This window comes from Strigops habroptila, chromosome 10 (assembly GCF_004027225.2).
Source record: "Strigops habroptila isolate Jane chromosome 10, bStrHab1.2.pri, whole genome shotgun sequence".
NCBI lineage: Eukaryota > Metazoa > Chordata > Aves > Psittaciformes > Psittacidae > Strigops > Strigops habroptila.
Window position 1 is genome coordinate 8,330,763 of NC_046359.1, and position 26,180 is coordinate 8,356,942.

At 37.8% G+C, this 26,180-nt stretch overlaps 1 protein-coding gene across 1 annotated transcript in view; it reads left to right on the forward strand.

Annotated features, from left to right (window-relative positions):
* The window catches only part of MAP3K4 (mitogen-activated protein kinase kinase kinase 4), a 68,166-nt gene that overhangs the window by 25,909 nt on the left and 16,077 nt on the right, over positions 1-26,180 (forward strand). The window contains 14 exon segments of the mRNA XM_030499221.1: positions 276-422; positions 3,028-3,185; positions 3,586-3,702; positions 4,128-4,227; positions 4,319-4,402; positions 6,609-6,875; positions 8,504-8,653; positions 9,751-9,912; positions 12,053-12,186; positions 15,484-15,562; positions 18,157-18,235; positions 20,421-20,517; positions 21,442-21,558; positions 25,743-25,843. Of these exon segments, the coding sequence (XP_030355081.1) occupies positions 276-422; positions 3,028-3,185; positions 3,586-3,702; positions 4,128-4,227; positions 4,319-4,402; positions 6,609-6,875; positions 8,504-8,653; positions 9,751-9,912; positions 12,053-12,186; positions 15,484-15,562; positions 18,157-18,235; positions 20,421-20,517; positions 21,442-21,558; positions 25,743-25,843 (1,792 nt within the window).

A 26,180-nucleotide genomic window follows, 5' to 3' on the forward strand; every position in this document is an offset into this window, starting at 1 on the left:
GAGGTTAAATTTTTGAATTATTAGCAAGTCAGTTGTATTAAAAAAAAAAAAGTGATTTGCAAAAAAAGTATACACACAAAAAGAAAACCAGCAGATTACGTGCTTCCTACAGTTTGCTTTTTCTCCCATCCTTTCTCACTAGCTTCTGCTTTTTGAGCCATCTCATCCATGTTTTAGCAGTAGCTCTTGTAATCCTGATGATCCTGTGTTGCTGGAGAGAGCTGTTCTCTCTTAATGTCTTGACTGATGACCGTTTTCGGGTTTTTCTCTTGCAGCTAGTGAGAGAGTGTAAAGAGGTTCTGAAGGGTGGCCTGTTAATGAAGCAATATTACCAGTTTATGTTACAGGAGGTATTAGATGACTTACAAAAGACTGATTGCAACATTGACTCTTTTGAAGAGGACCTGCATAAAATGTTAATGGTAAGCTTCAAAAAGGAGAAAATATTTGGAGACCTAGTAAGTGTTATTAATCTGAATGCTGCTAATATTATCCCTGTTGTAAGTCTTGCTAATTTTTTTGCTCTTGTGCTACTTCAACATAATTTTATCGTTTTAATGGACTTGTAAATGTAACACAGTAGCCATTGCCTTTTTACCAATGATTTTAGCAATATTGATTTTTATTTACTGGACTGTGGTACAGCATACTTGTAAATTGCTTGTATTTACAATAAAATGGTTCATATATAGAACTGTAAATTCCATACATTTAAACTAAACATTTAATAACCTTTTGGTTTTAAATAAAAAAATAAATACAATTATTTGACTAATATCATGTCTTGATATCTTGCTATTTCATTCATCCATTAATGATATCTTCCTTCTAATGTGTATTCATATTCCTATAAGTTAAACACGAAGTATTTTCAAGACTAACACTTGGCCTCTGAAAGGTATTAAATGAAATATTCTGTAGTAAATTTAGTTTAAATTACTGTTCCTTTGAACGTGACTGATTTTTATTCTCTGAGTTTGAGCTTTGCCCTCAATATTCTGGGGGGTGGAGGGAGATGACAAAAGTTACACCTCAGTACTTCATCACTAGTGTTTTGTCAGCAGAGCTGTTCACAGAATCGCAGAATGGTTGGGGTAGAAAGGGACCTCTGGAGGTTACTTAGTCCAACCCCCTGCTAAAGCAGGTTCACTAAAGCAGGTTGCATGGGATTGCATCTAGGCAGGTTTGAATATCTCCCTAGGAGACTCCGCAGTCTCCCTAGGCAGTCTGTTACAGTGCTCTACCGCCCTCAAAGTAAAGAAGTTCTTCCTCATATTCAGATGGAACTTCCTCTGTTTGAGTTTGTGTCTGTTGCCCCTCCTGCTATCACTGGGGACCACTGAACAGTCTGGCCCCATCCTCTTGACACCCACCCTGAAGATACTTCTATACATACAAGATCCCCTCTGTCTCTTCTCCAGGGTAAATGGGCTCAGCTCTCTCAGCTTTTCCCCATAAGTGAGATGCCTCAGTCCCCTTTAATCGTCTTGATAGGGCTCTGCTGGATCCATTACTCAGAACTGTGCCCAGACGGCTCTTTAATCTCCCAAGAAAGAGGCTCCACAACCTCTCTGGACAACCTATTCCAATGGTCTGTCAGCCCAACGGTAAAGAAGTTCTTCCTCATGTTCAAGTGGAATTTCCTGGGGTTTAGTTCATGCCTGTTGCCTCTTGTCCTGTCAGTTGGTGCCATGAAAAAGAGTCTGGCCCCATCACCTTGACACTCTCCTTTCAGATACTTATGCACGTTGACTGTAGCTCCCCTGTGCCTTCTCTTCCTCTAGGCTAAACAGGCCCAGTCTTTCTCGTAGGAGAGATGTTCCAGTCCCCTAATCATTTTTGTAGCCCTCTGCTGGACCTTATCCAGTAGTTCTTTGTCTCTCTTGTACCAGGGAGCCCAGAACTGCACACAGTACTCCAGATGCAGCCTCACCAGGCAGAGTAGAGGTGGGGGATAACCACCCTTGACGTGCTGGCCATGCTCTTCCTGGTGCACCCCAGGATATCATTTGCCGCCTTGCCCACAAGGGCACATCTACCAGAACACGCAAGGGTCCTCCTCCACAGAGCTGCTTTCCAGCTATTGATACCATCTATTGTTGAAAGATGGGGAGGGACTATGAGAGAGTGTAGCGATAGGGGTATGGCTTTAAACTGAAAGGGGAGATTTAGATTGGACGTTAGGGGAAAGTTCTTTACTGTGAGGGTGGTGAAGCACTGTAACAGGTTGCCTAGAGAAGTTGTGGATTCCCTATCCCTGGAAATGTTCAAAGCCAGGTTGGGTGGGGCTTTGAGCAACCTGGTCTAGTGGAAGGTGTCCCTGCCCATGATTTTATGATCTTGGCATTATTACAGCGTGGTCTGAAAATACCTAAAACCAATAGGAAGTGTCTTAACCATTTCTAAGGAGGGACATTGCTTGATGTTGCAGATTATTAAACTAAAAAGAAATTGCAGCTGATTTTTTGCATTCGGTATGATCTTGAAGGGTGGGTGTTTTAAGAAGAATTGTACTTACCTGTTTATGTTGGTTTAAAACAATAATAATTAAATGAAGGTGAGAGATAAAACTTGATATAAAGGAACACAAGGTATAACGTAGAACCTGGGAAACTTGTTCACTGCACTTATCCAGGAGGGTATGTTCAGATAAAACCTTTCGGAGTAATCCAGGTAATAAAAGATTTAGAGACCATAGTTCAGCTTTAAAAACTCTGGCCACTGTGGGTATTTAGTGATACAGTGCTGAGTAGCAACACAGCAAGCAATGTGGTGATACTTAATATTTTCAGAAAAGGTTTGTGGAGGAATAGTAGTTAATACTTCAGTAGCACTTTCTACTTCCAACGCCATAAATTGCACCTTTTTTATGGAAGCATGTATCGCATTTTCAGTCATAGCAAATGAAAAATTTAGAAATATTTTCTACAAAATGTATAACATTGAGATTGTTGATTTGAGAAGTTGTAGTCCTTAGTTACATGTTGTGTAACTGTTTCTGTTTAAATTATCTCTTTCCATGTACAGGTTTACTTTGATTATATGCGAAGCTGGATCCAAATGCTACAGCAGTTACCTCAAGCATCTCATAGTTTAAAAAATCTGTTGGAGGAAGAATGGAATTTCACCAAAGAAATAACTCCTTATATAAGAGGAGGTGAAGCTCAAGCTGGAAAACTATTCTGGTAGGTTTTATTTAATTACTCCGCATATGCTGTTGGTTTGACACATATTCAAGTCAGCACTTGTTCAGGGTTCCCAGGTTGGACTTCTGAAGGCCTCAATAAGCATCTGATAGTCTTTGTGAATTTATGGATTATTACACAATGACTGTAGCTATAGGATGCAGTAAGTGCAGATTGCTCTTACTCTAGCTGTAACAGGTATGACTGCTTCTGTGGGAAAGTGTCTGTTCTTGTTAGCCCTGGGCATGTAGAGTAACTACTGAGGGCCCCCAAGATGCTGCTTGTTTCTGCAGGCGGACTTGGCAACGCGGCTCTCTTGCGTTGGACAGAGTAGGAAGAAGTTTAAGGTGCCATGCTACCTGAATAAGACTCTCAAGTTCCACCATTTCTGTTGCTACAGTGATATTGCAGGAATGCTGCTGAAATCTACAGGAATGTTTTTAGATTCTGGACTACAAGACAGTTGCGATGAATTTTGGGCCAGTGCCGATGACAGTACTGCATCAGATGAAATCAGGTATTAAGCCCTTTGGCTTAATAATAACAAACACACTCATGTTTCTGTACCCCTGACAGGTACATAACTAAGTTTTATTTCTTAGAATGAAAACTTCATAAATGCAAGACTCCATAGACTTTTATTGCTGATATTTCTGTATGCAGTGGTAATGACCATCATGTTTGTTTGAAGCTTAGTAACCTTCTTTTTAGTTCAGGGTATGAGAGATTGTTTATGTAACATTCTTTAAATTCAATTTATATACCCCTATCGAAAATGTTCCTATGCAAGTTCAATTTATTTTGGTCAGCTGTTTGTAACTATTTATCTTTTCTATGTTCTTTCTATTGACACATGTGTAAATAATTCTTATTTTCTAATAGTTATATAAGTGCAATATGATTTATTAAAACTTTATCCCTTCATTCTTACCAATGTTTCAGGAGGTCTGTTATAGAGACCAGCCGAGCACTCAAAGAGCTGTTTCATGAAGCTAGAGAAAGGGCCTCCAAAGCTCTTGGCTTTGCTAAAATGTTGAGGAAGGTAAGTTAACAGTAGAGTTTCATCTTATTTTTGTATGCTTTAAAGAAATTTAGTCTGAAAGCATATTCTTTTCATTTGTCATTATTTGTAGGACCTTGAAATAGCAGCAGAATTTGCATTGTCAGCCCCTGTGCGAGATCTTCTGAAAGTTCTGAAAACAAAAGAGTATGTAAAGGTAAATTCAGTTTAGTGGCATGGAAGTAGAGTGGAGATACAAAGCAAAATGTCAAAGGATATTTATTGGCATACTTGCAATTTTTTAATGTGGTATCTATAACTCAACATTTAAAATGTCATGTATTTAATGTTGAATTGTGGTAATCAAATTATTTTCTGTACCTGTGTTTGTGTGAGTGAGAACACTAGTCTATGTTTTGGGAAATCAGTGTCTAATTCCTTGTCTTTCCAAAGATTATCTTTGTGATTTAGGAAAAGACTTCTTGCTTCGATAGTACTTACTCATTTGTGAGAGGGGAGAAATAACACTTAGTAGGCAGTGTTGTGAAACATAAGCACTTTAAAGTTTGTAAGGTAAAGACATACATTAGGAAATAGATGTGTTTAAGAAGATAATCTCAGACTATGGAGCTGTGTTCTGTGTGCTTTTGTAAAGCAACAGTATTATACTGGAGGTCTGCTCTAGCAAGTTGTCTTGAGAGTACTGAGGGTGTGAGCAATGTAGACTGTCTTCCATTCCAGAGTAACTGTTGCTAGAAAACTGTTGTACAGGAAAAGTAGGTTAAACTCTCTGTGCCAGATATTTACTGCACTATAAATTCCCACATTTATGGTCTTGTACTTTGTTCCTTTAAAAATTTCTGGATCAACAGATCTTTATTGTAGTTTGAATTCAAGTAAATCAATTGCTTCATCAGATAAAATTTATTTGGATATGCTGGTCTTTTTTTGTCCTTCCATACATTTATTATATATGATTCCCAATTGGAAATAATATAATAACCTTTGCATGACAAAATTCGTATTAGATTTATATAAATTATTGCTAAAAGCAGGAATTGGTTCAAGGGGAGACTGTCAAGTTCATAGGAGAGAAGTTAATAAAGGGTTATTAAATACATGAATGAAACATCTGGCTCTGCAGGACCGTGGTCTCTAAATTGTTTAAGAGTGGAAGAGTAGTCAGGGAAATCAGTATATGTTTACTTAAATATTTTTCCGCTACAATTTAGTCCTGGCCACTTTAAGACACAGTACTAAATTTGGTAGACCTTTTAGTTAAAGGTAGTATCACTGTTCTTATGGATATGTTTTAAAAAAAAAAAATAATCTTGAGTTTGAAAAATCCGTATAAGCACGAGTTAAATAATCTAGATAGATTACTTGGATTTTGCGATTTATCCCACCAGCCAAAATGACGCACATCTTGGTGATTAACACTTCATATATTGGCTCTTTAACGTCATGTAGGGAGTTTAATTTTTTAACAGCCTTTTCACTCAGATGCTCATTAGTTTTGGGACTGTTTTAGCTTTCAGTAATAACCATCTAATTTTTACATGGACCTATAGATTATAATGATTTTCATTATAAAATATGGCTGCCCAATGGTAAAAACATTGAGTCCAGTGTTTCATCATTGCATGATGACAACAAACTCTGAAAAAGAGAGAATTAAACTCCACTGTAGTCAGTTACCTCATATCACAGATATCAACGATTTTACAGTTTTCACAGTCTGATTCTGATGCCTGACTTTGTTAATAACAGATAAATGACAAATATAATGTAGAAGGAGTTTTGAAGTAGTATAAATAGCATTTTTTTTTAAGAGAACACTCTTATTGGACTTAATTAATCTCTCTTCCATGAATAGTAAAAGAATAACTGATATTTTTTTAGTCATATTTTTTTGCCTACTCTTAATCTTTTGTGGCCATTGAGAAATGTTATATAGATTCTTAGAGATCCTGAAGGAATTTTTTTTCTTTTAGTATTCCAGTCATAAAAATGTGTGCTTTACAACTCTTAAATTAGTGTTGACTAGTTTACTTTTTAGAATATGTGTATATATATTTTATATACGTATACACACATATGTTGTATGTATATGAAATGAGACCTTTTGCTAGCAAGATTCCTTTAGAAGAATATGTGGAAGGATCAATTGAAGGTGCAAAGAAAGGTATCATTGAAAGTTGGTAGTCTAGCTGGTTTCAAGACCAATAATTTCTTATATGCATTTTGACTTTTAGTGCAAAAACAGCTGAATGTATTGGTCTAGTATGTATATTGTACAGCTGTTTAGGATGGAAACTCTCCCTATTGCTTACATGAAATGACATAGATCTATTTTATCTGTTTTATGTATCATAGAAGACAGTGAGATTCACTCATTTATTATGTTTTTATTTTTTCTCCAGGTACAAATCCCTGGACTTGAGAGTTTACAGGTGTTTGTACCAAATAGTATTGCAGGGGAAAAATCTGTGATTTTGCAGCTCCTCAATGCAGCTGCTGGAAAGGATTGCTCAAAGGATTCAGATGAGCTTGCGTATGAGGCCTATTTACTAATGACCAAGCACAGTGATAAAGACCATGAATTAGATGGCAGCTGGAGTGCATGGGAGGGTCAGCCAGTCAAAGTTGTGCCACATGTAGAAACTATTGATACCCTACGCACCATGCAGGTGAGTTTTGTTAGTTTTGGGGGTTTTTTTGCCTGTTTACATGATCCTCACACTTCTATATGAATGCTTATCTTTCAGATTATCCACAGTAATTCAAGTGAGGCATGCGTTCTTTTATAGGTAATAAGAAGTTAAATTCACCGATAGGATTGATTCATAAATTGTGTTAATGCAAGATTAAATTCAGTGGATTTTAGCATTTCCTAGAGGGATTAATCTCTACGATGTACATTTTTCAGGGTTGGACTTTTATAATAAAGAGATACTTTCAGTATCTAATAGGGGGTTCAGGATCAGAAGTGTGCATGAGTCTTGAAAACTGTACATTTTATTAAGAAGTCACCAGTCTCCAAGAGTGTGTGGTGGTTGGGTGCTGTCCACACACTAAGACCGGTTACTTTTGATCTTGAATGAATTGTGACATTTAAAGTTAAATTTCTCTGGGAGCAACTGGATGTTCAGTGGTTATGCAAAAGAATTCTTTCCAGTCATACTTTCCTTCATACCAAACCAATAGGGGTTCCCTACCAGCAGTTCTGCTATGCTTTAGCAACTGAGCCAGCTGCAGCTCCCTGCCCCTTCTGTTCTTACCTCCTTACGTTAAGCTAAGTGAATTTTCCTTTTGGTATTTCCTTTTGGATTTCCTTGAATCTCTACCACAAATGGGCTCTACTGTCCATGAATAGAGTGATTTTCCTTGTCACTGTGCCTGGCCTCTAGCATTTAGAGGGCTCTAGCAATTACAGGCAGTTGTCACTCCTGCATATACTGCTGGTTTTAATGTGCAAGCGTATTACTTAGTGTCTATTGTCCAGACTGAACAATTAAAAAAAATGGCCTTTAATTAAGTGCTTAGAATTTCATTGGACTTCTTTTGAAGTCGGCATTTCATTCAGAAAATGAAAACAGCAAAAGATGAAATTTGGCTTGCATATGGTATACTATCTGACATATGTAAGTGCATGTAAAACACTCTGTGTTTGTGAATGTGTTTGTATGTGTATAACACTGTTTACTAATTTTTTTTTAATCCAATTTTGAAAGGTTAGGAAGTAAAAAGCCACTCAGAAAGATTGTGTCCTGTGTTTAATAAAACAGGTTTTGATTGCAAAATAGAGAAAGTGTAAGATGTTATTTAAAAAATACTCAAAATATAAGTATCCTATCAGCATTTAAAGAATTTTGAGCATGAAAATATTCTTTGGGGGTGAGGTATTGAAAATCGGGATGAAGTAGGTCTTGTTTTGTGAGTAGCTTGTTGCAGATGCATTGTCTGTAGTTTGAAATCAACAGAACTTAGTATGTGACTCATAGTGCCACAGCAAAGGCAACACCATCTGTGACTGTGTACTGTTACAGACTTCTGCAAAATCAGAGCTCTGCTTTCCAAAACAAATTCTTACATTTTAATAATTTTCAAAATCAGAGCAAATGCTGTGTGGTAATCTGTGACTTTCCCTGTTCAATTGTAATTTTTTGTCCTGAAGTGTATTACATTACTTGGATAAAAACCTGTTTGTTTATGAGTGGCTGTTACCTCCATCTGCTCTGAGAAAATATAATTACTTTGCTTAGGTTCTGCTTCTTCATGTGTAACTATAAGAACTAGTGATATCTTGTATTCCTAGGTTAATAACCTCCTCCTTGTAGTCATTCAATCGGCCCACCTTGTGAGTCAGAGAAAAGCTTTCCAGCAGTCTATCGAAGGGCTCATATCTCTGCACCAGGAACAGACATCCAGCCAACCAATCATTGCCAAAGCTCTACAACAGCTGAAGGTAATATCTCAATCAAAATTGATGGTGCTTTGCTCACCGATAAGTAAATATGTATAAGGAGACTTGATTGCAGAGCTAATGAGTAGCTTGTTGCAGATGCGTTGTCTGTAGCTGTACAATTGTACAACTCCGCAATTGTAGTTTATGCAACCTCTATGGACTTTACTGTCAGTAGAATTTTGATTGTGCTTTTGCAAAAGGATTTCCAAGTGTATTTTTGAGCAATATTGGTATAATCATTTTTGCACTGGGTAAGTGGGAAACAAGTCCATAATACAATAGAAATAATAACAGCAACAGAATGAATACATCCTTCTATGAGAGCACTACTGAATTGAAAGAAAGAGTTTGATTTCATGAAAATGAATTCTGTCAAAGTCTGCAAGAATTCTGTCAATGATCTGCAAGAAACAACTGGTTTTTTCCTACTCTTTATAGTATGGTGTTTTGGGTTGGGTTTTGTTGTTGATTTTTTTTCTGTTGGATGAAGATTTTCTTTTGATGGAGTGTGGAGGTTTTTTTGTTTGTTTGTGGTTTTTTTTGGTTTTTTCCTTCTGTGTTGGTTTTTTTTCCCTCCCTTTTTTTCTTTTTTTCTCTTTTTTTCTGTTTTGTTTTTGTTTTATTTTCCTTTTTTTTAAAGGACTCAGAAAAGCAAAGATTTGTTAGGTTGAAGTTGCAATATCAAGTCCCTACATTTCCCCCCCTGAGTTCAGTAGAAGCTCTGCACACATACCAGGTTGAAAATACAATCAAAGGCTTGATTGTGTTATAGATAGTAAAACTAATTTCTTTTCTTGTCTGTCTGGTTTTGGTTGAGTGTCTTTATTTTGTGTCTTCCCTGCCTCCTCCTGCTGTCTTTCTTTTTAATCTCACTCAAGCAAACAAAATTATAATGCTTCAGTTAATTAGAAGACTTGCTTAGTGCAACTGCTGGAAACTTTCTTTGTCCAAAGACTGAACGAATTGTGATGGCATTAAAGTACATTTCCATTTAAAGTAATGTAATTGTTAGATTCCTGTTTGCCTTAGTCTTGTCAACTGTAGAATATAAATAATCAATTGATGCCCCCCCATCTCTTCTTCTTGTTGTTGCTCAGAGTGATGCATTACAGCTATGCAATAAGATAAGCAGTGCCATTGATAGAGTTGATCATATGTTCACATCTGAGTTTGATGCTGAAGTTGATGAATCTGAATCTGCCACTCTGCAGCAATACTACCGGGAAGCCATGATTCAGGGTTATAATTTTGGGTTTGAGGTAAGGAAGCAAAATCTTAATGACGCATTTCTCTTTTGGTAAGAACCAGTTGAAATTTCTGGGTTTGTATTGGTGCAAATAAGGTAACTGTAACTCGATGGGGATAAGAAGAGTTCATAGAATCATTAAGGTTAGAAAAGATATTTAAGACCATCGAGTCTGGCCATTAACCTAACATTGCCAAGTCCACCACTAAACCGTGTCCCTAAGCACCACATCTACATGTCTTTTAAATACCTCCAGGGATGGTGACTCATTTACTTCCCTGGGCAGCCTGTTCCAGTGCTTGACAACCCTTTCAATGAAGAAATTTTTCCTAATATCCAATCTAAAGCTTCCGTGGCACAACTTGAGGCCATTTCCTCCTGTCCTATCACTTATTACTTGGGAAAAAGACCAACCCCTGCTTCACTACAACCTCCTTTTAGGTAGTTACGGAGTGTGAGGGGTTCTTCCCTGAGCCTCCTTTTCTGCAGGCTGAACAACCCCAGTTCTCTCATCCGCTCCTCACAGGACTTGTGCTCCAGACCCTTCGCCAGCTTTGTTGCCCTTTTCTGGACCCGCTCCAGCACCTCAATGTCTTTCTTGTAGTAGGGGGCCCAAAACTGAACACAGTATTCAAGGTGTGGCCCACTAGTGCCAAGTACAGGCAAACATTGGGGGTTTTGTGACCAAAACACAGGACCTGGCACTGAGCCTAGTTGAACCTCATACAGTTGTCCTCCGCCCATCGATCCAGCCTGTCCAGATCCCTCTGTAGGGTCTTCCTATCCTCAAGCAGATCGACACTCCCACACAACTTGCTGTCATCTGCAGACTTACAGAGGGTGCACTCAATCCCCTTGTCCAAATCATTGATTAATATATTAAACAGAACTGGCTCCGTTACTGAGCCCTGGGGAACACTGCTTGTGACTGGACTTAGATCCATTCACCACCACTTTTTGGGCTTGGCCATCCAGCCAGTTTTTTACCCAACGAACAGTACACCCATCCAAGACTTGAACAGCCAGTTTCTTCGGGAGAATGCTGTGGGAAACAGTGTCAAAGGCTTTACTGAAGTCTCGGAAGACAACATCCACAGCCTTTCCCTCATCCACTAAATGGGTCACCTTGTCACAGATGGGGAGCAGGTTAGTCAATCAGGACCTGCTTTTCACAAACCCATGCTGACCTGGCCTGATCACTTGGTTGTCCATTACATGCCACATGATGGCACTCAAGGTGATCTGTTCTTCCCTGGCACCGAAATCAGCCTGACAGGCCTCTAGTTCCCTGGATCCTCCTTCCAGCCCTCCTTGTAGATGGGCATCACATTTACTAACTTCCAGTCAACGGGGACCGCCCAATTCTAGCAGAACATCATATAAATTATATGCCGGTGCAGAAATCTTATGGGAAAATGATTGTAAAAGAACAGATAGCTCTATTAAATGCAGACTCCAATTAGCAATGCCTGGAACTCTCAAAAACTTTAAGAACTTGATGATTTCAGGTGTAGTCATGTAAGCTCTGCTATTTGGCAGTGTTTTAGATGAAATCAGAAATATCTTTTGATATTGAATGTCATTGTGTAACTTGGCTTCTTACAGTGTTTTCAGCCTAGAATAGCATAAAGTTGTATTATGAGGCATTCTTACAAAGCTCATGGTGATTCTTTGATGCGCTGCATATAGCTTTTGAGTGCCTGCCCTAGAGTGCTCATGAGGAAATGTCATGTTCATGTTGCTTTTGTATACAGGTTCACTATTTAATTCCTGTGAGCTTTGTAAATATTTTTTAGGACTGTAACATACTCTAACATAATTCTAAGGTTAGTCTTTAAAAAAAAACAAACAGCTGGTATTTCTGTTCAGTTTTTTAAATGCAGATATATAGCTTTTTAATCCTCTAATGCTACCTGCAATATAACTAAAAATAAATGCTACTTTGCAGTTCAATCTCTGATTATAGAATTGAGGATTTATTTTTTTTTTTCTATAAATAAGCAACCGCTTGCATAAAATGATTTTGTCTAAGAATAGGATGTGACTGTTACCACACTGTAGAGTTTTGGTAGACTGCAAATACTCCAGTGGATATTGCAGATGGTATTCCTGTTCTTATTAATATGTGAAAAGTAATCTTTAGTTTCTTACAGTACCATAAAGAAGTTGTTCGCCTGATGTCTGGAGAATTCAGGCAGAAAATTGGAGACAAATATATCAGCTTTGCCAGAAAATGGATGAATTATGTGCTAACAAAATGTGAGAGTGGCCGAGGCACTCGACCCAGGTAACAGCCAACTTGTTACTACCATAGTAGTTTGTGTTTAAATACCATGCAGGACTTCTTACACTGTGAATAATGCTTTATTGTTTAAAAGTAGTTCTTCTGAATTATTGATTCTTCTGGCTCTTCAATTTTGAAAGTAATTTGAATAGTAAATGCATAAAGCCAAATGAATACTCCAGCTGCTTAGCAGAAGAATGCGGAACATTTTGCCTCATGTTAGCTGGCAGAAAATGGGAAGAAAAAGTGGTGATTGTTGGGCACAGACAATTAAAAGACTTTGGATAAGGGTCAGTAGGTTGGAACAAAAGTGCTATGTGATCAGGAGTCAATAAAGATTGCAGAATATGCAACAGTAGTTCTCTGGGTATTCTACAGAGAATTCTGTGCCAGTTGTGGAAACGATGTACGTATGGAAGCTTTAGCCTCCTGTAGAAGTCCTTCTATTAGTCCTTTCTGAAAGCATCTGAAGTATGGCCTGCAGATGAGGTAGAAGTATTTCCACTCTGGTGAAAACTCTTCAGTTTTATGATTGCAGTAATGGATAGATTTGTGGATTTTGTTTTGTTGCAGTCTCAAGTACTTTCTGTCTGTTTTCAGTAGTGTTGCATCCAGCAGTCTCTCAAATTGCGCTTACAGTTGGTGCTATGAAACTCTACTGCTGGGCATTAATGAAAAAAGTTATAATCTAACATCACTTCGACGATGTAAACAGAGGAACTGGGAAACTGGCCCAAGCAGAATGATACAATTACTTGATTTATTTAGGCGGTTTTGCGCTGGTATATCAGAAATGTAATAGAATTCTTTTGCATTTAAGTAGGTGCGTTATATTGATCTATGCTAGCAGTTTATGTATCAGTGACAGTTTTGTTTTCTGAAAGTATAGGGCTGGTCACTCTGTCCTGGAGTGGTTTGTTCTGCTTGCTGGAAGGCAGAAAGAGTGGGTAGCCTGAACTATGTGTGGATAGGCCAGTTAGCTTCGTGTGCTAATCTTCAAAACACAAAAGGAAACAAAAAAAAATCCAAACAACCAAAAGCAACTTAAAAGGCTTGTTAAGTATGTTAACAGCAAAAGGAGGATGAACGTAAAGCAGAGATGTTTAATGCCTTCTTCACCTCTGTCTTTAACACAACCGAGGGGGCCTGGGACTCCTGGAGTCCTGGGTTGGAGTACCATGACTAGGGGAATGATGAGCTCCTGGTTGACTTTCCACTTGAACAAGTTTTGCTGCTGCAGTAGAATACACGCAAGTCTGTGGGGCTTGATGGAATTCATTCCAAGGTACTGAAGAAGTTGGCCAATGTTATTGCAAGACCTTCATCTGTAATTTATCAATGGTTGAGAATCTGCTGAGGTCCCTCTTGACTGGAAGCTGGCAAACATTGTTCCAGTTTTCAAGAAGGGCAAGAAAAAAGACCCTGGTAATTATAGCCTGTCAGTCTCACTTCGGTTCCTGGTAAAATTATGGAGAAGATTATTCTGGGAGTTACTGAAAAACACTTCAGAGACAATGTCATCATCAAAGTCAACATGGGTTCACGGAGGGCAAGCCATGCCTTGCTAACTAAATATACTTTTGTGACAAGGTTATGCGCCAAGTAGATGAAGAGAAGGCAGTAGATGTGGTTGGTTTTTTGTGTCTTTTTTTATTATTTTGATAGCTTTTGATACTGTCTCTCACAAAATCCTTCTGAACAAAATGTTCAGCATACAGGTAGATGTGCACAATATGATGGGTGAACAATTGCCTGAATGGTTGGGCTCAAAGAATTGGAGTAAACGGGGTAATATCTGGCAGGTGTTCTCCAGGACTCAATTTTAGGGCCAGTTCTCTTCAATGTTTTTATCAGTGATCTGGACACAGGAGGTGAGTCTGTACTAAGTAAGTTTGCCAATGATACTAGATTAGGAGGAGCTGTTGATTACCGTGAACGTACAGAGATCTTACAAGAGAGAACTGGGCAATCATCTTATCAAATTTAACAAGTGCCAGATTTTGCAGCTGGGACAGTGTAATCCTGTATGTACATATAGATCAGAGGCCAAGAGGTCAGAGTGCAGCCCTGCAGAAAGGGGTCTCATGGTTCTGGTTGATGGTAAGCTTTATGTGAGTCAACAGTGTGCCCTGGTGGTGAAAAGGGCCAACCATATCCTGGGGTGCATTAGGCACAGTATAGCTAACCAGTTGAAAGAAGTGATTGTCCCATGATATTTACCATTGGTGCAGCCTCACCTTGAGTATGTGTGCACTTCTGGACTCCACAGTGTAAGAAAGATGTAAAAATATTACAGTGTGTTTAAAAAAGGGTATCAAAGATGGTGAAAGGACTAGAGGGTAAGACTTAATGAGGAATAGTTGAGGATACTAGGTTTGCTCAGCTTAGAGAAGAGGACACTGAGGGATGACTTCATTGCTGTCTATAACTTCCTCATGAAGGGAAGGAGAGAGGGAGACATTGTAGACCATGAGGAAACAGCTTCAAGCTGTGTTAGGGGAAGTTCAGATTGGCTACTAGGAAAGAGCTCTTCATTGACAGGGTGAAACAAGCTTCCTAGAGAAGTGGTCATGGCCGCAGGCTTGTCAGTGTTCAAGAAGCATTTGGACAATGCTCTTATATATACTGTTTAATTTTTAGGTTGCCCTGCGTGGAGTCAGGAGTTGGACTCTGAGGATTCTTGTGGGTCTCTTCCAACTCAGGATATCCTATGATTCTACTTGCATTTTGTAGGTTGCAGCTACTAATTCTAGTAGGCCTAAGAGGAGGCAGTGAGGGGGAGAGCAAGTGGCTGAAGACACAACTTGCACTAGCCAAGTTACTTTTTGTTTTACGTTACGAATGTAGGCCCTGAAACCACTGATGCCCAGTTACTGCTGATCAGATAGTCATGAAATCATTAGTACCTTTTCAGTTTTGTTTCGGAAAGGAGAATTTAGGCAGGGAACATAGTGGTTTAGCTTGTTGCTCTGAAACATACTACAAGTGAAAACTACAGTGGCGATACTGTTCCTGAAGATAGCACGTATATGGGTTGAGATACATAGCATGGCCTGCTCACTTTATTTGGCAGTGTCCTTGGTAAAATCAGACTTTACCTGAACATAACTGGGCAAATACTAATGCAGGTTAAATATTTTACCTCATATATTAATCCATTTTCTTACAAAGATTTTGTGATATTTTCCAGAGGAAAAATAATTAACTGCCATTTACTGTTGTTAGATGTTGTTGAAACTCTTATGATGGCTTTAGCCGAAGAGCAGTTAATTTTCTGTCTTTTATTTTCCTTTGAGATAGGTGGGCAACTCAAGGTTTTGATTTTCTTCAAGCCATTGAGCCAGCATTTATTTCAGCTCTCCCAGAAGATGACTTCTTGGTATGGAATAAGTTATTCTGCTTGTTGTTTATTTCTGAGTGCTTGTGAAGCTATCAGTATATGTTTTCAGGGATTTTTTTTTATGAAACAATGTCTGAATATAAATGCTGTTCTGAAACAATTGCTGTTGTATATAACTGTTGATGTTGATCTCATAAAATCATAGAATCACTGAATCAGCTAGGTTGGAAAAGACCTTTAAGATCATCAAGTCCAACCATTACCCCAGGACTGCCATGGCTAAACCATATCACTAAGGGCCTCATCTACATGGTTTGTGAACACTTCCAGGGATGCTGATGCCAGCACTTCCCTGGACAGCCTGTTCCAATACTTGATTACCCTCTCTGTGAAGAAATTTTTCCTAATATCCAGTCTAAACCTCCCCTGACACAGCTTGAGGCTGTTACCTACTGTCGTATCACTTGTTACTTGGGAGAAGAGACCGACCCCCACCTCACTACAACCTCCTTTCAGGTAGTTGTAGAGAGTGATAAGGTCCCTCCTGAGCCTTCTCCAGACTAAACAACCCCAGTTCCTTCAGCTGTTTCTCACTCAATCCCCTCATCCAGATCATCAGTGAATATTAAACAACACTGGCCCTAACACCAAGCCCTGAGGGACACCACTAGTGACCAGTCATCAACTATATGTGATACAATTTGCCACCACTCTTTGGGTTTGGCCATCCAGCAGGTTTCCAACTCAGCCAGGAATATACCTATCCAGGCCATGAGCAGCCAATTTCTCCAGGAGAACACTTCTCTCTTCATTTTGCAAGATTCTGAATAGAGTAGTGAATAGGGTATGTTTGTGACCATTGCCATTAATGTTTTCAAATCGCTGGCAGGTTGCTGGTACATCTTAATAGGTTATCTTCCTTTGCCTCTTGGGAAAGTTGATGGCAGCTTTTTTTAGAATTACAATTTATAATTGTCATCATAAATTCCAAATAAGCTTCTGCCTCTTAGTTAACACTTGGAGTTCATTTATGGGTATGAATACAAAGTGGCAGTTGTTTAAAGGTATTTCTTTAAATTGTGCCAACATGAAACAGACTTTAAAGCATCCTTCTTTTGTTTTTACTGTGAAAAAAATAGTAGACTGACACTTTCCTGTGTGCTCTGCTTTCCTCCTTTTCCTGTGGAAATAAAATTCTGAGAACTTATTTTCTGGTTTTGGTACAGTACTACAGAGAAGTGAAAGCACAGTTGCCACAAAATAGCAGAATGAGATTGTTAGCACCTCTGTTTTTTTTTTTATTTCAAAATGTGTTATGAAATGCCAACCACATTAATCTTGCATAATACAGAAACAATATAGTTTAGTATTTTTTCACATGTATTTTAATCAAGAGCTCTCAACTAAGTTTTGTTTTAGTCCCGTATGTGTTGCTGGGAAAGGGTTGTCTGCCTACATGACAAGAGTTAAGCTTGTATTTGAAATACACTGATACTTTAGCTTTAAGAAGTAGCCCCTCAAAACTAATTGTTTTGACACGGTTTCTAAAACAGACTTTGAAAAAGTGAGAGAGAAAGGGGGAACCCAAAACCTTAGCTGCATTTCTGAACTTCTGCTTTCTTAAGCTGGATTTCAGTTTTGGAGAGCATCACTTGAAATTGCATTGATTAATCTGACTCCTGTGAAAACAGGTCACAGCATTTCAACTAGAAATGCTTGTGTCAATCCTAATCTTTTATTTAGATAATACCCAATGTCATAGAAGAATTGCAATCTAGATTTAAAGCTCTAAATTTAAAGCTGAAATTCTAGCTCAGTCTGGGTTGGAAAAACACTAAGTTTTTGAATTTCTGGAAGAAGTTCTGACTAGTCTGAATGCTATATAGAAGTGGCCTTCATAACAGCTATACCAAAGAACATAATTTTAATTCTTTATTGTGAAGATATATCTTATCCCTGGTGTTCTGACAAGTAAATTGAATCTGAGGAAGATTTAATAACTTGTCTGAGGTTGCATACACAGTGAGTAGTACACCTAGTAATTACTCTCAGATTGCCTGAGCACCAGTTCAGTGGTTTAACTGTTAAAGATTCATGAAAGATTTGCTAACTTCATGGGTAGATAAGTAGATTTCTTTTAGTACGTAGTGCTTCATATTTGTTGTTCTACAGATTTCTGTCTTGTGATTCATGCCATCATACTCTCACCCATTTTCTTTGGTAGTTTCTTCTTGGGGTAGGCAGAGGGAGGGCAGAGAACGCTGTTGCAGCTTTTTTCCAGTAAGCTTGGTGTTTAATTTTATGAACAATGGATATTTTAAAGTTCCACTAGCTTTATATTATGAAATGTTCTTTATGATGTGTCATTGTTCAGTTCTTATGGTTACATAGTTTTGACAAGGTCAAAAGGCAAGACAAAACTAAGACTTTATAGCTTAAAAAAAAAAATAATCAATGAAGTCAAAACTCTAATGTGGATCCAAAATTTTAATGTAATTGATAGAATGTAGGGATGCTTACTTGACGGATTATATATTTAACCAGTGTAATTTTATTGCTGTGAGATTTACCATATGACTATTTACTCTCTTGTAGCATAAAACATCACAAGTTTTTCTTTTTGTGTGTTTTAGAGTTTACAAGCACTGATGAATGAGTGCATTGGCCATGTTATTGGAAAACCTCACAGTCCTGTAACAGGTTTGTACCTTGGTAAGGCAGAAGTTACTGGCCTTGTTCTGGAGTTTTGCTGCTATTGTTGCAGAATTTTGATTGTAAAGTACTTGTAAAATGCTAGAAATACCAATAAAAGTATTTTTAAGCTTTTTGTGATTATTGATATGAAACTGTTATTGCCTGACATGTAAATACATGGTGGTTTTACTCAAGACATTAAAATGCTTTACAGATGCTTTCCACTGATTTTGTCCTTGAATTCCTGTGAAGTCTTGCAGATGTTCTAGAAAAGGATTGTGCTTTTTAAAGGTTGGCTAAAGAAGTGATTACAACTTTAAGGAGGCAGTTATATCTCCATCTCCCAAAATTTCATTATGGTGCTGTAGACATTTACACTTCTGATGGACTTTATATTATTGAGGATACAGAGGAGTTATACCTGGGGGCTTGACAGTAGAGCTGTGAGAAATAGTTCTTCAAATCACAAAATTTGTCATGGTGTAAAAAATATCCTTGTCATTAGAGTGAAATCAGCATGTTTCATTGTTTACCTTGAGAAAAGGATGTTTCCTCAGCTGTGTTTCCCTTTGCTATGTTTCTTTCTCAGCACTGTTTCCCTCTTCCTCCTCCCAAGTCCATTGACTGTTTACTTTCAAAATACCATGTAATCTTTTCTTTCTTCTGATGTCCACTTCCTGGACAGGATTGATGGCAGAAGGCATGTTAATTTGACTTGGTCAAGAAGAGGTTTTTCAGTATTTCAGGAAAGCTTCAGTTTTGATATAATTTTGATGAGAAACTGTTACAGCTGAGAAACCTTTCACAATGAAAGTTAGTCCAATCCTTTGGAAAGAACCACAGTCTAAAATAATTCAGGCAAATTCTGTACTGTGATGTAAAATCTTTATATTTGCTTTTGATACTGTTGTTCAGAGGAAGGCCCATGTTAGGTAAACCACTAGCATGATGATCCAAAAGTACTGAAACTCTTATAAATGCTATTGCAGACAGAGCAGATCACACAAACTAAATTGCTAGACAGCTTTTGACTCAGGGGCATGGGGAGAGGGTGACACAGAAGGATGGTGCAGACTTGAACAGCAGGCTGAAACTTTGATGAGTAACTAAACATACACTGTATCCTGGCTGCAGATGTTGCAGATACCTCTTTCTATCTTGTGATCCAGAGAAAAATAAGAATTCCTAGTTCCATTTGCATACCCTTTTAGGGACTTAAACCCACTGTGATCTTTACCTCTTTTCCCAAAGCTGAGGATCCAGTTGTGTTTATGCTGCTACCTGTAGGGGATCTCCTGGTGTTTCATCCTGTCTTTTTCCTTTGTGAAAGTCTGTGGTCTACCCAAGTGGGTTAGGTTCTGCCTCTGGATCTTCTGCTAATGTCCTTGTGAATTGTAACAGGACAACCAACACCTGGCCCTGATATCTCTTACTGGTAATGCAAACAAGGCAGAAACTCAGCTCGCTGTGATTAACCTAGCCTGGCAAAAAGTGCTGACTCATATTTTGGTGGCATCTTGTGGTGTGACTGCCACAATATTTTTCTGGCTAATTGAGGAGGAGTTGAGGGAAGCAGAAGATGCTGCAGACTACTCTTACAGGCACTGAATAAGCTAGGCATGAGGACAGTGATGGCTCATTTAGGTTTGACCCTCTCCCTTTTTACTTTACACTTCCTTGGGGCAGACTGTTGTGAGCATTAGTATAGGTAGAATTGTCAGATGTGGGGTTTTTTCCCCAGCTCATTTTGCTTTCTGTTAGTGTCTGAGAAAACTAATTCTGATGAAAAGGAACAGAATAATGCTGTTTGCTTTTTAATTATTTAAATTATTTATAACAGTTTAGTTTGTTAATATTGATTTTACAATAAGATAAAAAAATAATCTTTAATCTGTGAAGTTGAGACAATGAAGATGTAGTTAAGTAATTACACCTCTTCTAATTGCTAGTTCTTAATTCTCTGGAGAATTTTCATTATTTTATAGATGAGTTACATGATACAATAATATGAAAGGTATTCATACAAATGATTTATTTTAAATTGGAATAATTTGGATTTTTCTTAAAGGATAGGAAAAAAGTATGTGCCAGTTTATACTTAACTCTATCAAATAGAAATTTGTTTTAATTTTGTGTCTTGAAATGGCCCTAACAGTGCTTTTCTGACATCTCAGTAAATGTTCTACCTTTTTTGTGTTTGCAGCTATTCATCGAAACAGTCCCCGTCCTGTAAAAGTACCTCGGTGCCATAGTGATCCACCAAATCCTCATCTTATCATCCCCACACCTGAAGGCTTCAGGTATTTAGCATTAGTACAGAGTTGTAAATGGGTTTATCCTCTCTTGGCTATGCTGACTGTAAGTGAAGCACCTTTTCTTTCCTGTTGAGGACAAAGAAGGTAGATAAACTTAGCATGTTAGTGATCTGAATTTTATCAATGTGCTTTTAATGACAATGTAGTTTCTTTTTCTCCTTCACCCCCCTTTATTTTACGGTTTTTATTGGTGCATGCTTTCTCACTTTGAAGTCATTCTTACCCTCTTTGTCTTTGCTGAAAACTGTGTTTCAATGTAACAAACTTTAATTCACTGAAACCTGTCATTAACAAGACTTTTATTTCCTCCCCCATTTTGACCGTCTGCATACATGCCCACAAGAGTGCTTTCTGTGGTTTAGCGTAGATAAGACTCTAAAATGTAGCATTCTGAAATATGGTGGCATTTCTGCATCGTTACCAACCTGATATGAAGAAGCTTAAAACACTGGATGATTTTTCTTACCTTTGAAAGAGTTGACATGAGAATTAATGCAAAAATAGTTTTAAAAATCTCAAAAGGAACTTTGCCATGCGTATTTTTACACGGTCAGAGGGCCTTGTTTTTTGAGAAGATCAGCACAGTGTCAAACTCTACACTTGACTTTTTTGTTGTTGTTTTTTTTTTGAAGTTACTTAGCTGTTGGCAGCAACTAGCACTACTCTGAATATTTGGAGATTTTTCTTTTGAAGGTTGTTATTGTATGTATTGACAGCCCCTAAAGGTCCTGAGACCCAGAATTACGTCTTTATGTACTAGAAAAACTTTTAAAATCAGGCCTTATTATGCACACTTCAGAATTTTACTTTTAAAATAAGAATTTTACTTTTAAAATAAATGTTCAATTCCATACATTTTAGATTTTTTTTTTTCCAAACTGTTTCCTGAAGTTTTTCTTCTTGCCACAGCACGCGGAGTGTCCCTTGTGATGCACGGAACCATTGCAACATTGCTGTCAGTCGCCCCGCTCCCGTCGGTAGCGACTCAGCTCAACCCAAACCTGTCAGCAGTGCAAATGATACCAGGTAGCTCCACTCCATGACGTAGCAGCCTCATTCTACTTACATCACCCATGTAACTTTTCCACGTACTTGCATCCTAGTAGATCATTTGCACCGTGTTTTTCCGTCCCATCATGTTTTCCACTGGCTCCTTCATTCATGTTCGACTTGAGCAAAATCTTCTGTCGTAGACGTAGATGATAAGACTGCTTTCAGATTTAAAATGTCTGAACCATATGGTAGTTAAAGCGTGCAGTTGTAATGTAGATTACAAATTTCCTCACTAAAAACATCCGTGAAATTAACATAGGCTAGTCAGTTCATTGGTACAACTTCACTAAATAATTAGTATTGATAACTAACACTTCACACTAAGATGACTGTAAGATACAAATAAACCCAAGGATTTTTTTTGTTTGTTTGTTTTTGTATGAGCTAACTGTTTAGATATTTTCTGCTATAAATATTTTGAAGTACTATGTAGTGGCAAACACAGAATTAAACACATAACATTTCAGGAAGGTTTTTTTATTATTTCTTGCTGTGCCTTTGGCTTCTTAGGGTTGTGCAGCATAAACTTAATATGAAAGAAACTATTCCTGTATCAGGATATGTGACAGAAACCAGTCCCGTATTGTCTGTTTGCAGAGGTCACGAGTGAATTTTTTGGCAAACCTGGTCAGTGTCTTTCTTGCTTTTTGGCCTCTCATTTGGCTGTCATGTGTCAGACTGTTGGTGTTCTTTCTTCCCATACCACAGTCAGACCATTGACAAGCCTCTCTTTTTTTTTCTCCCTTTACTCCTGACTGTGAAAATCCTGCTATTCGCACAATGATATTATCTTAGGGTTTGTAAATAGCTTTTTGGATTTTTATTTCTACTGCAGAGTACCAAAAGCTCTCTTGCACAAGAAATTTTTATGAATGGAGACACATGAACTGGCTATTTCACACAGCCATAGAGAAAAGAAAGAACAGGTAGTGAAGGACAACAGCTTGATGATGACCAGAGTGAACTTAGATATGACTTGATTATGAATTATTATTATTTTAAGAAATAATTTTCAGTTGATAGCCAGCAAATCATCATGGCTTATAGATTTGTTACCAGATGCACAACAGAAGCATGCAGTAAGGGCTTAAGAGGGAAGTTGCTACTTTTTATAAAAAATCTTTCCTGCAAATCTTTTCAGTTAATTTTTATGATAAGATGTGACTTACACCCTACAGTCGCTTCTAGATATACACCTTGTGAGTCTGGGCCCTTTATTTTGGTTGGAAATACATCCAGAATTTCTGTCATTCAAACTACTTGTGTTTATTATACATCTTTCATGCTTCTGTTTCAAGCCTGTTATTGTAAAAGACAAAGTAGGCAGTAGTCTGCAGCACTATGCACTTGATAAGCCCTTTTCAAGTAATGTTGTAGAGAATCTTCACTGAGAAAATTCTGGCATCTTTATAAGCTGACAGGGTGATGGTATTTATGGTTTGGAAAATGCAGAATTTGTTCATTTAATAATTAGTCTTTACACACATATGAAGGGTATTTTTCCTAGAACATGGAGAGCACTTGAGCCAAGGAATTATCTTTGAAGTCGGTTTTTCAAGAAGGCGATAGGAAGCTAGTTTTTAACACTTGTAGGCTTTGGTGTGATTTTATACCACTCTGTCAGGTGGTATTTTATACCACAACTGTCAAGTTTATAAATTGACACCCTTGAATACAGTGTTATATTCTTCTAATGTTTTCTGCATATTTGTCCTACACAAATATCGATCGAAGTGTGAAGGCTGGCATTTTGACAGTTTCTTCTAGTTCAAGAAGATAGTCATTAGGAAGAAATGAGAATTCTAGTTCTTAGTTGCAGTCAAATGCATAATACTTTTATGGATTGTAATACAAAAGTTGATGTGAATACAGCATTTTAGTCAAATTGCCTAGGCCTGTATTTCAAAGACTTGTGTTTTTCTCATAGCTCTCAGTTTTTACTTTTCTGATGGTTGTTAGTAAACTGTCCAATGACAATGATGTGGATTTTAAACTAGCATTGCTCAACCCCCTGTATAACCTTGGAAGAACTGAAAAAAAAAAGCGATTAAAGCAGAGACAGAGTTTTGGAGGCTGTTGGGGCTTTTTAGGGGTTTTGTTTATTGTGGAAGGCAAAATATTACAAGGTGATATATTTATAGCAAATTCTTGTGTTTAATATAGTCAAAAGAAAGTTGGAAATGGAATCTGTTGGATCAAGAAAGTGGTTTTGTATTGCAACGTGTGGGACCCAGCTCCTGGTACAGCACAGAAATAGAAACTTTGTACACTTTGCAGAAACTCTTTAGACATCTATGACATGATTGTAGGCATTAAATATGTATAAAAAGTTGAATGTAGGAACTTGATAAACCAATTGCAGTAGGCAGCATGTAGTGCACAAATGCCACCATAGTTCTATTGAAGTTTTTCTTAAAAAAGTAAAAAAAAATTTAAAATCAGTTTAATACAACTAGAAAGCAAAATCCAAAGCAGCAGTTCCTAGTTGTTTTCAGTGAGCTTTCTGTTGGTTATTCATTTTGCACTATGTTCATACTAATGACCTTTAATGTTTAATTTCTGAGCTAGCTGGGGGTTATTATTCATGATTTTATATTTATCCAGGACTGAGCAGAAATTTAGCAAGTCATCTTCTCTTTTACTCTATTTCTTTGCCTAATAACATGCACGCAGTCTTTCTGGACACAAACAATGAAAGATCTGGGTGGCAAAGATGAGCATGAAATGGATTTTAAACACCTGCATTCAAAGCTATAATACTTAAGGTCCTCTGTTCAGCTACTGCCTCATTTTAGAGGTAGTTTAGCATTGCTTGTTTTTAAGTTCTTTGTGCATCTACAGTTGTTGCTCTGTATGTGCTGAGAATAACCTCAGCCTTCTTGCTGATTAAAACCACAGCTTCCTGAAGAGTACTGAGTATTCTCACTAGTTGAGTTTCAGTTCCTCCTCAAACTTAAAAGGTCTAGTTGGCAGTAATAGGGAATGCAAAGCAAACACTGTATTGAGAACATTCTCATGGGAATAGGGTGACTTGGGTTTTGGCTTCTATTCTTAAGATTATGAAGAGCGTGTCTTTTTTTTCTTTCTCTCTCCCTTTTTTTTTTTTTATTTCTTTAAAAAACCCCCAAACTATTATTAGGTAATACTTGGGTACAATTCAGAAGCAACTTCAGAGCTGTAGGGAAGCCTTCTCATAGGTGTGTGCACTTTGTGATGCCAAGTATCTTTCATCCTTTTGTAGTTGTTAAATCCTTCACTGAAAACTACCGGTGTTTCTCTTTCCAGTAATGTTTAGCTCATACCTCTAAAGCATTATGCTAAAGGAGGCATCGATCACACCTCTTCCCACCATACTATAAAAATTGAAAGGGACCCTTGTCTAAAAGGGACTTATTGTAGAAAGACTTTCATGAGGCATTTATGGCTCTAAAGCATTAGTGGATTGATCAATGTCTTGGGCTGGAGAAAGGTGCCTGAAGATTTAAGGGTTTAAGACTCATTTCTCTCAGTATTATTTCCCTTTCTGTTCAGCATGTGTATTCATCTGGGTCTTATTCTGAGGTATCTTATTCTACTCTGTGCTGTCTGGAAGAGCTAGGGCCTCCAAGCAGTCAAGTTGCTGTCATTTAACACTGTCCTCCTGTCAGCTCGCTTATGGCTTTTCCTGATAGTTTTGTCTTAATGGCTGTGGACTATGACTGTATTTGCAGCTCACTAGGAGCATATGAATTCAGTTACCACCCTTCATCTGATAATGTGGCTTACATTATCATCCAGCTGAATCACTTCTGATTGTATATCCGAACCTGGCACCAGCTACATCCTGCAGCAGCTGTCTTAGTAGTATGTTCCAAGTCATTAAAATGCATTCTGTGTTATGGGCAAGTAACAGTTTCAAGTAGTTTGCGCGTTTAAAGCGCAGGGGTTTTTCATAGAGTGAAATAACTAAAATAATGTAAAAAGTCTTCGTTTGGGGGAAAAAATAGCATAGAAAGAGTTTTTAGTTTACCTCTCGGCATCAGTTTTTCTTTCATGTTACTTCCATGGTTCATGTCCTAGGCTTCAGAGATTCTTTCTCTTTAAACTGCAGTTAAATTGTCACTAGTAGTTATTTAGTGCAATGCTAAGTTAATTAGTACAATGGCTCTTTTTAACAGGGGTTCCAGTGTCCCTGAAAATGATCGACTGGCTTCAATAGCAGCCGAGTTGCAGTTCAGATCCCTTAGTCGTCACTCCAGTCCCACTGAAGAGCGAGAAGGTGATTGTCACAGTAACAGATTGTGACCTGGATGTGCAGATGATTTATGTCATTAACATATTTCTCTCTGTTTCCAGTTCTGCCCCTTTCCAAAAATTTTTTTCACCTTTTCCCATTCAAAAATCTTAGATTTTTAACTTCTAGGCTTATACTGTCAAAGTAAGTTCCTCTGTTTTCAGAAACATCCACTATTCTCTTGCCTTTCATATTGTTCTGAATTGTACCTGAAGGAATTTCCTGGTGTCTTACTAAGTTACAGTGTCCAAAATGAAATGAGTAACATGATTGCTGAATGCTGAATTATAGTAACTTTCTAAATGCCGTTAACGAGGTATGA